Source organism: Aulonocara sp. 'chitande type north' Nkhata Bay, linkage group LG12 (genome assembly GCF_057382095.1).
Source record: "Aulonocara sp. 'chitande type north' Nkhata Bay isolate Kocher_YH1m ecotype deep benthic linkage group LG12, A_spYH_male_GT1.1, whole genome shotgun sequence".
NCBI lineage: Eukaryota > Metazoa > Chordata > Actinopteri > Cichliformes > Cichlidae > Aulonocara > Aulonocara sp. 'chitande type north' Nkhata Bay.
Window position 1 is genome coordinate 31,064,404 of NC_141355.1, and position 15,518 is coordinate 31,079,921.

General features: G+C 38.4%; 2 protein-coding genes across 2 annotated transcripts in view; one reads left to right on the forward strand and one right to left on the reverse strand.

Moving 5' to 3' along the window:
- The window catches only part of LOC147317771 (transmembrane protein 132C), a 285,996-nt gene that overhangs the window by 53,808 nt on the left and 216,670 nt on the right, over nucleotides 1–15,518 (forward strand). The window lies entirely within an intron of this gene.
- Nucleotides 6,378–7,484, reverse strand: LOC147317772 (uncharacterized). The gene is made up of 2 exons (XM_086312964.1): nucleotides 7,122–7,484; nucleotides 6,378–6,896 (listed from the first exon to the last, which is right to left on the reverse strand). The coding sequence occupies exons 1-2, from the start codon at nucleotides 7,362–7,364 to the stop codon at nucleotides 6,378–6,380; spliced, it is 762 nt and encodes a 253-aa protein (XP_086169090.1). The 5' UTR covers nucleotides 7,365–7,484.

Genomic DNA, 15,518 nt, shown 5'->3' on the forward strand with positions numbered 1-15,518 from the left:
TAATTTACTCCTTACATACAATAATTTAATTTGCCTAATTCAGACAATGTTAAGTGTGGAGACCAATTTTGGGTAAAATCCATCCCTCCCTCCCCCCCTCCCCTTAATATGTATCCAGTTCCAGGTAGTGGGGGCCCGTAGCCTATCACAGCTGTCACAGGAGGAGAGGCGGCCAATTTACAATCACAAGTAACCTAAGCAAACCATGACTCTTATTTGTTGTAGTCAACCTTCATTTATATTAATATTTCAGCATACAGTATGTTGCATCATGCTGCAATGTCACATGGTCATACAGAAAATGCGATCAGGGGGTGAAAGGGAGAAAATCTGGTGGGATATGATTTTAATCCAGTGGGAATACAGAAGCTACTTCAGCTACAATCTTTAAGCACAGAAGTCTAATTTTAACAGTATTCAAAACTGCTACACCCACTACGCATAGCCCCATCCAGAAGATAGGTTGTTTGGAAAGCTCAGGTTGTGCTCTTTTGAACTGCTACAAAAATGGATGTGGTTACTAGTGAATATTCTAAAGTACATCCTGAAATTATAATTACTTATCTCTCCTCCATGTCCTTTCCTTCCCTGGCTGAATAAGTGGCTGAGCTCTTACATTAAAGCGTGCAGTGAGAGGATTCATTTCGCAAACAAAAAACCTCGTGACCTTCTCTCCACCTCTCACCATGCCTTCCTCTATCACTGCACCATTCAGACTCTCATCCCTCCTTCCCCTCTTCTACTCTCATCTGGCTCATATTCTGTCTATTTGTCACACTCTCTTCCTTTTTTCGTGCTCTTGGATAATGTCACTTAAGCGGCCATGAATCAGTTATCTCTGTTTTATTCAACTGTGAGTGACCGCTCATTTTGCTGAATGTGATTGTGTATGCAGTACATGTGTTTTTATGTATGTTAACATATTGCACACGTTGAATGAACTTCTAATTTGAGCAAAGAAACTGACAGACTGCTTTCTAAAGGAAAGGGTGAAGCTAAAAGTAGATATATATGCTGCATCATTTTGTTTTTAATGCCACAGAAATTATTTTAGCAGAATGTGTTTAGCTCAACAGGACAAAAATTATCCAAGAGAACTTGTGTTTGGATTGTAAATCATAGGCACACAGCGACTTAGAGATAATTTCAAGAATACTCAGAAATCATAATAAACATAATCCTGCCAGTCCGTTCAGCAATGGAAACACTTAGCATGAAGCTCCCAGTGCACAGTTTTTGTGCAGATGTTAATGCTTGAGAGGGTTTGGAACTGTGCAGTTACTGAGACAGTAGAGCACTGGGAACTTACACACTATGAGCTGCAGCATTTTCTGTAAATGTAAATACTTTGTCACTGTCCGTCTAATGCTTTAACTTTGCAATAATACCATTTACTACCTGACTTGTTGCAACGATAGCATCCTGTTACACTACCCCGCTCCAGCCCCTGAGAGCCATTCTGTCACAAATGTTTGTAAAAGCAGACTGCATGACTAGGTTCTTCATTTTCAGCTGAGGCAATGGGACTGAAAAGACCTGAATTTAAAGATTAAGACGTGTGGTGCAATACTTTTATCCATACTGTGTAAGCACATTTAATATGTAACAATAAATAAAGGGTCCAAAACAGTGAGAGAAAATGGAAAGAGAAATAGGCAAATATTGAGACAGAATAAGGGGGAAAAACATTTTTTTTTTTTTTAGAGAACATAGAGATGAGAAGGATGGCCACTTGTGAAAGATAAGAACTGACAAAGATTCATTGTTAAACAGTGGCATAAAATGAAAGGAACAGAGAGTGAGACCTTAAAATTAATATTTATTTTATAAGGACAAAAAACAAGGGGGAGACAGGAGGTGCAGAAGGGGCTCCATGAACGATGTGACACACAGAAATTGGAATGGATCCAATTATATGGGATTGAGTGCGGATTTATTAAATCAAGCAATTGATTTAGATAAGTGTTGAAGAGGTGGTTTTCACACAGGAGGGGGTTGGTGACTGGGAGTCAATACAGAGAGTGAAACCTGTGAAAGGGGAAAAGGAGAGGAATAAGAGTGAATACCATAAGAGGAGCTAAAGCCATGCATAAACCACACCATTGTGACTTTAGAACTAAATGATTTCGTTTAATATGTTTGTTACTTTTTTACACTTGCAATCAAAATCATTTTTTTTAAAAACACATAAAATGTGCAAGAATCAGTTATTTCCCACGCTTGCAGTTTTCCGTCTCTTTCTGCTTTAGGTTAAGGAGAGAGTGCTCACATGCCTGGACATCACACAGACAGCACGAGGGAACTAGCAGGTTGACAAAAAAAGAGCTTAATTAAATCACAACTTTATTAAAGATTCTCACATGCACCATCTTGCTGCCCATGCTATTGCATAAGTTGCATAAGTTCTGTATTTTAGACGAGTCAATTATATGTAATTTCCTTAAAAAAAGACAACATAGGATAAAAACCCTACAAGGATATGCCAGCATGAGGAAATAAAGAGAACTGGTAAATTAATCTGTGAAACTAACATAAATGACAGATGGGAAGCAGAAATGAAGCAGCATCATTTACAAAGATAATAGATGTGTTGCTGGTATGATTTGATTATGTAATCCTATTGCACTACACTTAAATTTGCATAAAAGCAATTCAAGAAAACACGGCACTGATTCACTCTTTCTCTATTGCCAGCTGTTCAAAATGTTGCTAAAAATTTTCCACAATCTTGGATGGCAACATGACAAAACTCAGCAAGGAGGTGAGAGCCAGAAAGGGAATGAGAAGCAGTAACCGAGAAGTGAAGTGGGAGGTAATTCTGTATAAATTTACTCTTGTGGAAAAAAGAGAGCTCCTTCAAGAAAAAAGAGAGGGAATAGAGAAACTGATTAAACCCATTTAGAGCTAACGACAGCATGACAAAGAATCTGTCTGAGATATGCAAGAATCTGACATGAGAAACTAGTGACAGCAAGATCATTTATACTGATTTGTGGAGAGAAAAGTTGGGAAAAGGAATAATATGGAATGAATAAAAGTGATGATTTCTTCAGAAAAACCTAGGTCGAATCGACTTGTTGGCCTTCTTAACTGCTTGTTCCTATACAACATTTCTATTATCACAAAAAGTCCTGAATGTTTGCTGTCAGTTTTAACTTAAACCACTATTACTTTGCATGCACAGTGTGGACTGTCTGCTCTTGAGTGTTACTATTACAATGTAAAGTTCAAGAAGCAACAAAAAGAGTATTGTAAGTCTCCCCAGCTTTGCAAGTAACAAAAAAAGTGTAGGATCACGCTGAAGAGTGAACACACATTCTTAAAAACCCAGGGATGTGTTCTTGCCACTTCTCTCCCAAAGCATTTGTTGCCTTTATTCAAATACAGATCACAGCTTACGGGTGCCACAAATTATAAGATAAACCTATATATACCTGTAAATACTAAAATCAAATGGTGTACATATGTTTTTCACAAGAAATCACAATAACCTTAGCTAGTGAGTGAAATATGCTCTAAAACTATTATCAAAGACAGAGCAGACTGGATGCTCCCCTGTTAGGAAGTGAACTACCTGCTGCCCCATGGTGGAACCTGATAATCCACAACTTCATCCAGTCAGTTTTAAGTCTACTATTTTGTCCTCACTGCTTACACTTGGGCTCAGATTGAAAAGGCTGAGCTGGAGAAGGGTCTCAAGATTGGGACCAAGACTGCTAGATAGCATTGTGGCATATACAAGTGCAGTTTACAAGTGAGATGATGTTAGCGCTTTCTATTACAGCTTAGGAATAATGTGGTAATAGTTGGGTAATGAGGTGGAAACAATATGGATGTAACAAGTTATCGACAACGATTAAAGCTGAGTAATATTACACTGAAATTTGTGTAGCTGAGTAATGACGATCTAGGAACTATTTGTAATAACAACTGTATGCACATGAGGCATAACCTATTAGCAATAATGTTAGCAATATATAAAATAGTAAAAATGTTTATAAACAGATGTTAAAGACATAGTAACCTGTTGATAATAAGGTGATACTGGTTAATGCTTAAGCATATTAAAATTAAATATAAAATTTTATTGGTGACTTACAAAGCGCTGAATGGACAGGTTCCAGAGTATCTGTCTGACTTATAGCAGCCTCATAGGCTCCCTAGCGCTATTAGATCAGGTGACCTTTTGCTCTTGGCTACACCAAAGTCAAGGCTGGTTCATAGAGGTGACCGGTCGCAGCGCCTAAATTGTGGAATGATTTGCCTCTCTACATTAGAAAGGCCCCTACCATCAATCTTCAATACATTTTTACTCATTGTCTTTCAACACAGCACGAGAGTTATTTATCTATTTACTTATTTATCTGTTACTTGGTATTAGGGCTGCCACAAACGATTATTTTGATAGTCGACTAGTCACCGACTATAAAACGTACAGCTTACTGCACCAGCATAACTATCATTAGCTTACAGCTTTAAGTGTTTAAGGTATGTGCTAACTAAAAATAAAGACAAGACGATAGTTTATTAAATTTTAATGAAATTTGCAGATTATTTCGGTGGAGTTTAATAAACTCCTTGCTATCTAAAATATAACAGGACACCGGAGTATATTCTCGAGCATCTCACACTTCTGATAATCAGTTGTCTGCTTGATGTTTATTCAGCTGTATAAAAACTACAACTTTAATCTCAGCCAAACTGATTTACGCAGGAACAAATAAAATACTAAAAAAAAGCCAAACAATAAAATTTTTAAATTATCTAAGTGACTTATATATGTTTAACCTGAATAGCGAAAGACGGCGGTGGGTTTGAAAACGATTTGCCAGGAGTCCGGTGTTCTTGGGCTCTAGTGAGCCTTGCCCCCGGCTAGCTATCGAGCTAGTGGGTAACAGACGTCTCCGAAAACATCAGAGCACTTTTGAAAATATGTAGTGTCTTGATAAACTGAGCAGATATTTGAGGTTTACACATCTAGTTTACACAGAAAATATGCTAAACGTTTATTTTGTGACCCAGTAAGAATAATAAAAGTAATATTAAAACTAACTAGCAGACAGAGCTACTTCTTCTTCTTCGGGGTTTAACAGCAGCTGGCATCCTTGTACATGCAGTGCTGCCATCTTCTGTTTCAGTCCGTTATTACACTCTTAAATACTACTACTTATTCCTGTGTCTTTTGGGATCTGACAAAGCTTCAAACGACGCGTCGACTATTAAATCAATCGTTGACAATTTTGATAGTCGACGTAATCGTGACTAGTCGACTAATCGTGGCAGCCCTACTTGGTATTTGTTATTTGATAATGATGCTATTTCTGTTACATTAATTTTATTGTGTAATTTTATCTTGTACAGCACTTTGGCCAGCACTTTTGTTGTATATAAATGTGCTATATAAATAAATAAACGATATTAGGATCATGTTACCATACTATAATGTGGGACTTATTCTTATGTACCCATCATTCTGCTTTGTAAATATTACGTACTGTGACCTGTGACCTGTGTGGACGTATTATTATTACTCCACTATTACCACTGAATTGCCAAGCTTCAACATAAAGAGCAAAACTTTATTTTCTTTCATTTTACAGAAAAACTCCCATCTATGACATACAGTCATATCACATTTAACCATACAAGTGTTCAAAGTTGTAGTACCTTCTAACAAGTAATCGGAATGAATGTAATGTTACTAGAGTGTATTAACACCAGTGTTGCCACAGTTACTTTGAAAAAGTAATATATTACGGACTACTGATTACTCCTTCCAAAAGTAACTTAGTTACTTTACTGATTACTTTAAGTAACTAAGTTAGATTACTAGTTACTTTATTAGTTACTTTCAGAAGCTGCCAATAACACTCCCCACTGCCTCAACATAAAAACATCAACCGATTTTGCCAATACTCACTTTATTGGAAGTGTATTTTAACAGTAATGTCAACAATATATCTCCTGACATTTGAAGTTGAACTTAAAACTTTTTTCCTGACAGAAATACTTGTTTGTATGAAAATAAAGACAGTCTTGTTACTTCACTTAACATAAATACTTTTTATAAAAAAACAAACAAACAAACAAAGAGTCTTTCTTGACTTCCCTTAAGATACTTTTTATACCATCCACATGTAAGCACTATTGTCCGCTTTTGTAACTTTGGACTAATCTTATGAAAAAAAAAAAAAGAGACTGCAGGTCCAACTTAAATTGCCTTACTTCCTTGCAGGTAATTGTTTTAAGTTAATCAACTTGAAAACTTTAATAAGTTTATTAAGTGACTTTGATAAACTTAATTCAATTACTTGTAAATAGTTATTTAAATTGGATTCCCCATTCTCTGTTTTTTCAGTGTATGTTGTCATCGCATGTTATGGGGGAAACAGTAGAGTGGAGCGAGTAAACCAGTGGTTGTACCTCATTAACAGAAGCTTCTCAAACCTTTTGTCAGAAAGTCGATTTCTTTTAGGCGTGAGCACCAAACCTCCCAGACTAAAAAGCCGCTCCACAGGAGCACTTGATGGGGTTGGAGTGTTATACTTTAAAAAAATTGTCTTTATGCTTGAAAATTTATGCAGAATCTGAAGGTCGTAGCCTGACATCAGGTAGTCCATGACTTCTTTTTCTGCAGAATAGGTCTCCTCCTCTGGCTCTGCCTCAAAAGTGAAAAAGTCCATCTCACCTTGGCTGCTAGATGTAGTAGCACTGGGCACACTGGCAGGGTTTTTTACCAGAGGAGCAGTGGTGCAACACTCTGCTGTCAGAAGCTGTTTTACTCGCTCCCTCCTTCCTGCATCTCTCAGCCATCGGAGTTTGAATTTTGGACAACTGGCAGCTGCAAGAAGGGCATCTTTGTCATCCAGCACACTGGCGAAACGAGTCTGAATAGCCTAAAAAACATAATTGATATTTTTATGCCTACAATTTATTATGTTATTGAATTATTTGCAAACCATGCCTAATATGAGATCAGTATTATGGATTTATTTTGTTTTAGGTTACTTGTAAACATTTTAATTGTTTTAATCTTATTTTTCAATGATAATTAATATTCTGTTCCATGTTTGTGAATTGTATGAAGCAAAAAATCTGACTAATTTCAAGATAGAGCGTACCTGTACAATGGCATCTGGAAGGCCTGCAGTCATCCTGGAGAGGTCATCTTTCACAGCCTGGGTCTTCTGCATCAGAACTTCAAGTGTTGGTAGTAAAGTTCCATATGGACAGTCGCCTTGTAAAATGTCCAGTGCTGCAGTCAGAGGTTTCATGGCCATGCAGTACTCATGCAGGAACTGGTATTCTTGATCTTTGAAGCACTTCAGTCCTAGCTTTGTGCACAGAGTATTCAGCTCACCCATGGGGATTTCTGCAATTCTCTTTACAGCATCAAAAAAGGAATTCCACCTTGTGGCTGTTGGTATTAGGAGCTTTCTTTTGCTGATTTCTTCCACTGTTTCTGATGCAAGTGTAGATCTACTCGATTTGGTCCAAAGAGCTGTGCATTTTGCTGTGCTGCTCCTATACACAGCCCTGCTCTCTGCATTGGTTGTTAAATGTTTCTCCACATCACGTGTGCAAATTATGTTGATGGTGTGCGAAGAGACAGCTGACCATCACTTTCATTCTCAGCCGAGAGGATTTCTGACAGATCAGAAAAAGTGACATCATCGTCTTTGGGGCTGGACTCTTCCTCCTCCGTCTCATCATCGGACTCCGTGACAGGATGATAAACTTGAAACGCCTTAACAAAGTTGGATCCATTATCAGTAACTGTTGCAACTACTTTGTTGAGTAATCCATAAGAGGAGTGGATGTTTTCGATTTCTGTACCAATGACATCATACGTGTGTCTACCACGAATTCGCCTACATGCTAATGCAACCTTGTGACGCTCTAATGTGGTTCTACTGATCCAGTGGAGCGTTACTCCCATATAGCTTCTGTTGTTAGCAGTCCAAATATCCGCGGTAGTTGAAACAAAGTCAATCTCATTCAGTGTGGCCTTCAAATTTCTCTCCATTTCTGTAAACTCCTTCTCCAAGTAAGAAGTAAAAGTCGTTCGGTGAGGCAGCTCGGCATTAACAGAAGTAGGGATCTTTTTTATTATGGCACGAAACGAGGGCGAGTCAACAGTGTTTATAGGTAGCATTTCTTCTACAATATACTGCGCGACCAACTTCTTCAATTCTTCATCACTTACTGGTTTTGCACCAAAGTCCAACTTTTGTTGTTTGGGGGGTGTAGGACCTTCTGCGGAAGTCACGGCTCTCTGCTTCGGACCACTTGGTGGGACTCTCTCTGTGAGTTTGACTGTGCTGAGCTGCGACTCCAAATGTTTCTTTAAGTTTGACGTAGTGTTTTTGAAGGTAGATAACACTTTTTCGCCAACACAGAGTGTACAACGAACCTTAATATTTAAATCTTTAGTTGACAGAAACTCAAAATAGTGACCATATTTCCAGCTAAAGAACGAACATCTCTCTCCCTCCATTGTTGTTTACACTTTTTTACGTCGCTGGCTGCTTGTGAGCGGGAAACGTGACCTGTCGCTTATGTGACGTTTCACGACACGTATGCGTTTGTCATCCGCTGAGACGAAAAGAAGAAACCAAATCTTTTTGCTTAAAAAAATAGTAACGCACAGTGGTTTGGACAAGTAACTTTAATCTGACTACTGTTATGGAAATAGTAACGCGTTAGATTAGTCGTTACTGAAAAAGTGGTCATATTCGGAGTAACGCGTTACTAAGCAACGCGTTACCGGCATCACTGATTAACACAAACCTAAAATTTCTACATTACATAGTTTAGCATTTATATTTCTCTTTGCTCTGCTATTAAGCATTCATGAGGCTGCTTGAAGCTTGCGTGTCACATTGAGTATTTCCATATCTTGCAAACGGGGACAGTTGCTTGTCAGATTATGTCATACACTGATTGATGTATGAATGTGTTTGCTGCTGATTCTCCACTTTTAGATGAGCAAGAGGTCTTTACGGTTCATGGAACGAACTATTATCACTGAACCTGTGTAAATTCAATTGCACAATGACTTTACTTGATATTTCAAAGGTTAGATATACAGCATTTATGTGGCCAGTATAAATCAGAACATCATTTATGTAAATAGAGATTGTTGAATACTTAATGGTATTCATTCCTAATGGTTTAGAGCAGAGGTCCCCAACCTTTTTTGCGCCACGGACCGGTTTATGCCCGACAATATTTTCACGGACCAGCCTTTAAGGTGTCGTGGATAAATACAACAAAATAAAACTAGTATCGGTACCGAAAAAAAGAAGATTTATTCATAACACACGTGAAAAGACTCAGGAAAACTGAGTTAACGATAAAAAGAATAACAAAATAACGCTGAAAAGCGATAAAAACCCTGAAAACCATACATTTCAGACCTGAGCCTCAACTCTCGCGGCCCGGTACCAAACGACTCATGGACCAGTACCGGTCCGAGGCCCGGGGGTTGGGGACCGCTGGTTTAGAGGAACGGGCAAACTGCCCAAAGCCGCACAAACGCAACTCCTGCCCTTAAAGCTGACACAGATCACTGGTAGAAAGAATTTTTTTTTTTTTTTCATTTTGTAAGAGTATGATTAAGGCGTGGTTAGGCTTACAGAAGAATCATTGTTCATTTTACTTTACTTTTTTGCCACTATTGAAGTAAGGGGGAACTTTGTCAATACTGATGCAGCAATAAAGATATGTTAACGTTTTTAAGAACAGTCTTACTCATGCTGTTTAAAAAAAGGTTTTGACTTGTGGTGGGAAAAGAGACGTGCGGACTGGAAAAACTTTTCTTGCTAAAACAGTGTGATCAAAGGCTCCCCCATTCCACAGTTTTTTTTCATATCAGATCTTTGGAGCACATAGAGTTGAATGACCCTTTTGTTGTGGAATTATAACTCTTTCTTTTATTAGGCACAACAGTTTAAAAAAAAATTGTGTCAACACTGTTACATTTATTATTATCCTGCCGTGATGCCAGGAAGTCAGGACTCAAAACTCAGAGTAAGGAAAATTGCTCAGCAGTTAACAGAAAGTTTATTTAACAATGTGACAGTCAGAAAAAAAAAGCAAGGAAACTCAGGGTCTGGTTAGGGTTTCTGGAAAGAAGGAGAAAGGAAAGTTAATAGGGGGGTTCCAAGCTGTAGGTAAAGATGGAGGATGATACAGTTACTTTTTTCAGTGCCGGCGGGGAGGGGGGCATTTACCTGTTCTCATTCCAGAGAACAGGTACATGGCAATGGTGGAGAGTGGGCAGGCAAGATGTGATTTACAGGATCCAAAATAGGGCTGAAGCGCTTTGCAGGCAGTGCAGACGCTCAACGGAGAAGACAAACTGGAGGCGTGGAACTGAGCTGGAAGCAGGTGAGATGAACCGGAGAAGAAAAGGAATTATTCACAGAAGAGGAACCAGGAACAGCCAGCTCGACAAGGCAATGCAGGCCAGGTGTGAGGGGAAGTGATCAAGCCTGATGTCCACCCAAAAAGGTGGACCCACTGTTGCCAACTTAAGGGAAAAAAATATGCTTGCCGTGACATATCCTGTAGATCACGCAGGGTTAATAATGACTCACCATGGTGACTGCTTTTAGTTGACATGGTTGCATTTGAAAAACAGTATTTTAGGTTAGGATATATTGTATAATTTGTCCCTACATATATTTTTCTACAAATCACTCTGTTGTATATTTCTTCTGATTTACTACAGGCCCATGCTGCCTTACGTCTGATTGACAGGCTATAGGCTGGAGACGAGTGTTGCATCTAATCGCTGTAGATGACTACAGGCTCTTGATGGATGTCACTCTGAATTATTGCACCCAAAGTGATGTAGCAGCGCCAAGATATAGTAGAGAGGCAGGATAGTGAAAGCACTGATACAAATGCTTCAGTAACAAGAGACTGTTTGCGTTTGATTTAAGAGTGGTGTCTGTGACCAATCAGCAGCATGATTTAACCAAATGATTCTCAACACTTGCCTCCTCCTTACAGTGTGATACAGTATATGGGCCACTGTTGGCAGTTTATCTGGTAGCATTGCGTTAATCAGCTTATTTGCTGCTATCCAAAAGGGAGACAGCGGGCCTTTTGTCCAATAACAGTGCTGGGAAATCACAGCAGTACGCACCAGATTCCTCATTCTCTCTTTTTTTCCATCTCACTCTTTGCTTCTCTCTCAAGTTCTCCCAGCTCAACAAGAGAGAAGCAGCTCTTTTGCTACTTTTCTGCAGCGAGAAAGCTGCTGCTGAAAAGTAGATTTCCAACCTCAGCTGAAAAGTGGATTTTGGAAGACCAATTGTGAAGAAATACGATGGATGGGCAAAAAAAAGGAGGAAGGATAGCGGGATAATGATGAAAGCTAAAGTGTTAGAGTTAAGAGATGGAATGTTAAAAGTCTGGATAAAAGTGTAAAGAGAGGGTAAGTCGTCATTATGCATGTGTGTGAAGATGGTGGGTAAGTCTACTTCTATGTGATTCAGCTGGCTCATTAGTCTAGACATAGGCACAATATTACATATTTGTGTGTGTGTGTGTGAGTGTGAGAGAGAGAGAGATAGAAGAGGTGCACATGTAGAGAAATGAGATGAAAAGCTTTTACAAGCCATATTAGCAAGTGCCTTGAAAGCCAAGTGGCAGCTTTTGTACTCCTTTTTGAGCATATGCACGCTTACACACACACACACACACACACACACACACACACACACACACACACTCATACACATTAACCACGTTAGTCAGCTTTAATCACACAGCATGATAGGGATTGCGTGAATGTCTGCGTGCTTCCGCTAGGCCTCTTAATGTTGATAATAATGGACTCCTTTGCAGTAATAGATCTGTCATTCAACACAATTAAAGAACCACACACACTTCTGTTTGCCACTTCCCATATTGCACTGGGACATGAACACTCACTGGAAAGCCAACACCATTGTGTCTTTATCAAGTCATCACATTTCCAATCTGAAGTATTTGTTTGCAGCACTGTCACATTTAGTTTAATTGGTATAGTCAAATTACACACCCTGACACTTGCACATGCACATTTCTCTTGGAATTGTGCAAATGTAATGCTTGTATTAAGGATTAGGTCACAAGCTGTCACATTTTCTCCCGAGTTATAATTAAGGGTTATGTAATACAATGCTGTCAGACACACTATTAGGCTCACAAACTCAAAGAGGCATGCGCATATAGGTAACCATACACTTTGATGCATATGCATATATACTCCACAGAGCTGAAAGTAGACGTTCATGCAAAAGCACATGCACAAGTTGTTGAATAGAGAGCGGATGTAACGCATGCTGCCTCTGGACAAGAGAAGATTGTGAATTATTGAGACGATGCCCTGAAACAAGTGATCACACAGTGCCTTGCACACAAACACTAATTAAAAGGGGGGAAAAAACCGCACATGTATTGTTACATGTACATCTTGTCCTTTAGTAAAACAAGCCCTCCGGTAACAGAGAAAACTAGCATGGGTTAACAGCTCAACAGTTGTCAGCTGTGCTAAAAGAGCTGCAGCAGGTTTTTCTTTTTTTTAATTATCCATTTGAATTTTAACACAATAAACTTGCATTACTTAACACTAATGTGTGAGTAGAGCACAAAAGTGATGGTGGCTGAAAATGGGAATTTGTGTGCCTATTGTACGTATTGCACTAAAATTTAAAAAGGCATCGGTAATTGTATTAATCTTCTTTATCTTTATCTGTGTTTATAGCATTTCTGAATAGTTAAATGTTATGCTAAATATATAAACCAATGTGCTTTTCTTTCAAAAACAAGGACATCACAAGTGACAAAGCTGCCATCATAAAACCGTTTTCACTTCCACTGTGTAAAAAGAGTTAAAGATGGATAGAAAGGTGGAGGCGCACATAGAGAAATAGATAACATCCTTTTCAGCCATAGGACGAAAAAGACCCAAATGGTTTGTCGGAGAACAAGAGTGAAATAGTGTAGGGGAAAAAAGATAGATGTATGAATAAATGGGATTTCAGTCCAAGCCATGGGAATATCGGGGAAGAGGGAAAAATGATGAAATGAGACAGACATGGAAATAGAAGCAGACATGGATAGATGATAATGGCTTTTCCCCCTCAAAACTATAGCAATGAAAGAGAGAGGGAGATGAAAATGGATAGATAAATGATAATGTGACTTCTGTCTACTTTTAAGCCCTGGAACTAAGCTTCATGTTTGCTGTGTAATGACTGACTGAAAGCTGCTTAAAGTATGCTAAGCCTAAAGCTACATCAGCTATTTACATTAACCCTGCCCATTAATGTGTCATTGTAAGTTAATAAGTAGTCTTACAGTACAGTAATTTAAATAATATCTGATTAAATAAACTCTTTAGTAGAGTTAAAACTGCAAATGCTAACATGAAATAATATCTAGTATGTGTAACTCAAACCTGTATAAGCCCAAAAGCTTGAAAAATTGTTTCCTTTGGTCAAGTTTTGGAGCTGAAATCGCATCCCTTCCACTGACCTTTTCTTCTAAGCTGTGAAGTAAAACCTTTTTTGTGATTGTCAGTGACCTTCCAGCTCCAACTGCCTTCCTCACCATATGTTCTGAGAGAGACAGCAGAGTATTTAATAAATGCAGGAAATCCCACATTCAAAATAGATATATCTGTGTATTAAGAATGCATGGTCCTATACTCATAAATGTTCAAGTTACATGCCTGCATGCCCTGTATTATTGAGGTTGATAGATATGTGATGCGTGTGAGGTGTGGTGTGTTGAAATTAGAAGTTAGAGGACAGCGAATTTAAGACTTTCAGAATCCAGAATAACGCTGATCCAGATATGGAAAGAAAGTAGTTGGAGAGATTTTTCAGACCTTTGTTGTACAGCCAGTTTTGCAGCTTTCCAAAATGACACTAAAACACTAATGAAAAGCTTTCTACATTTAAATTTCTTTGAAACATAAAAGTCTTCATATCCAAACAACATGACTCCAAAATACACATATATGACATACAAGTGATTTTACGTATGCAATTTTTATACTTCTATAGCAGGAAAACAGAAATAAAGGATAGAATCAGTTCTACACCCAGTACATTCTGGTGGAAGAGTTTTAACACTTAACTTTTATCTCTTAAGTCAGTTAGTTTTCAGTTCAAATGGAGGACAAGACAGCTATCCCTGCCTCTCTCTTAGTCTCACTACAAAAGAGAAATAAATTGCTTTTGAATCATTTAACAGAACCAATGGCTAACCTTAATTTTCTCTCTCAGATCCTTAGTGTTAATAATTTAAGTCTGTGTGTGTGGGTTGGGAGGATATAGCCTAGTATATCTTTGTCTCTCTGTCTCGTTTCATCTCTCATATCTACAGTAACAAGTCATAAAGTTGATTTTTAAGTCGACAAATACTCACATGCTTTCCAATAAATTCTATTAATATTTGCAGATATTCATAGATTACTAATAAAACCCTTCCTGAGCAAACGTTTCTCTATGAGCCAAAAGACAAACTTGTTTCATGTCGTGTCTGTTTTCGCAGTTCACATCATTAAAAGGATTTAAAGGCATTTCTGCCTGACGACAGATTAAACATTTTAGATGCAGCTAAACCTGCCTCATCATTTCTTGCTCCAGCCCGATGATGATCACACACATATGAGAGAAGTATTGATCGCCCCATCTAACACTTAGTAAGAAAATGGCTTTGTAAGATGCAGTAATCCATACAATTTTATTACCTTTAAATATTTACCAAATTGTACAATATAGATCTGTATTCATAATACTTTTGATCATCCAGAAAAACAATTTACTGACACTCTCGAGAGGCCTGTGAAGTTTTGAATAAACAAGAAGAAACCCGAATAGGTCAATGCCCTAATTGTTTTTAAACAAGAGGAATGATATTTGAGCTAAAGGTTTACCACTTCATACACACACTCTTAAACAAGCACAGCCTTTTATGCGGCTTGACCGATCTCCGATTACCTTAATTAATGTTAGCTAGTTTCCTGTTTCTCACTCCACCGGGCTCAGAGCCAATCAGAAATCATGTTTCTTCCAAGTATATCTGATGACTTGACAACACAATAACGCTGCATTTGTGCTGTGTGTGCATTTTTCTGTTAGCGCGTGCATACTATGTGTGATTTTGCGCGTAGGTGGGAGCGTTTTTGTGTTGTTGTGACAGTATCTAACTGAGTATTTGTCCTTTGTGCCAGCACGCAAGGATGTGTCATGTGCATGTGTTTGTGTGTCTCCTTCCTTTTGTATGTGCGTGAGCATACATAAAACGAAGGGTAGGATTACCAGCTTGTTGTTGCAAGATAGGATAGGATTACATGAGAAAGAAACAGGGGAAGGAGGAGAGTGAATGCAGGAGGTGTGACAGGAGCTGAGATAGAGAAAGAATGAGATAGCTGGTGTGATAGTTAGTGGGATGAAGTTGAGTTTAAAAAGAGGTTGGGAGGCACTTTAAAATAAGAAAAAAGAAAACAGTGA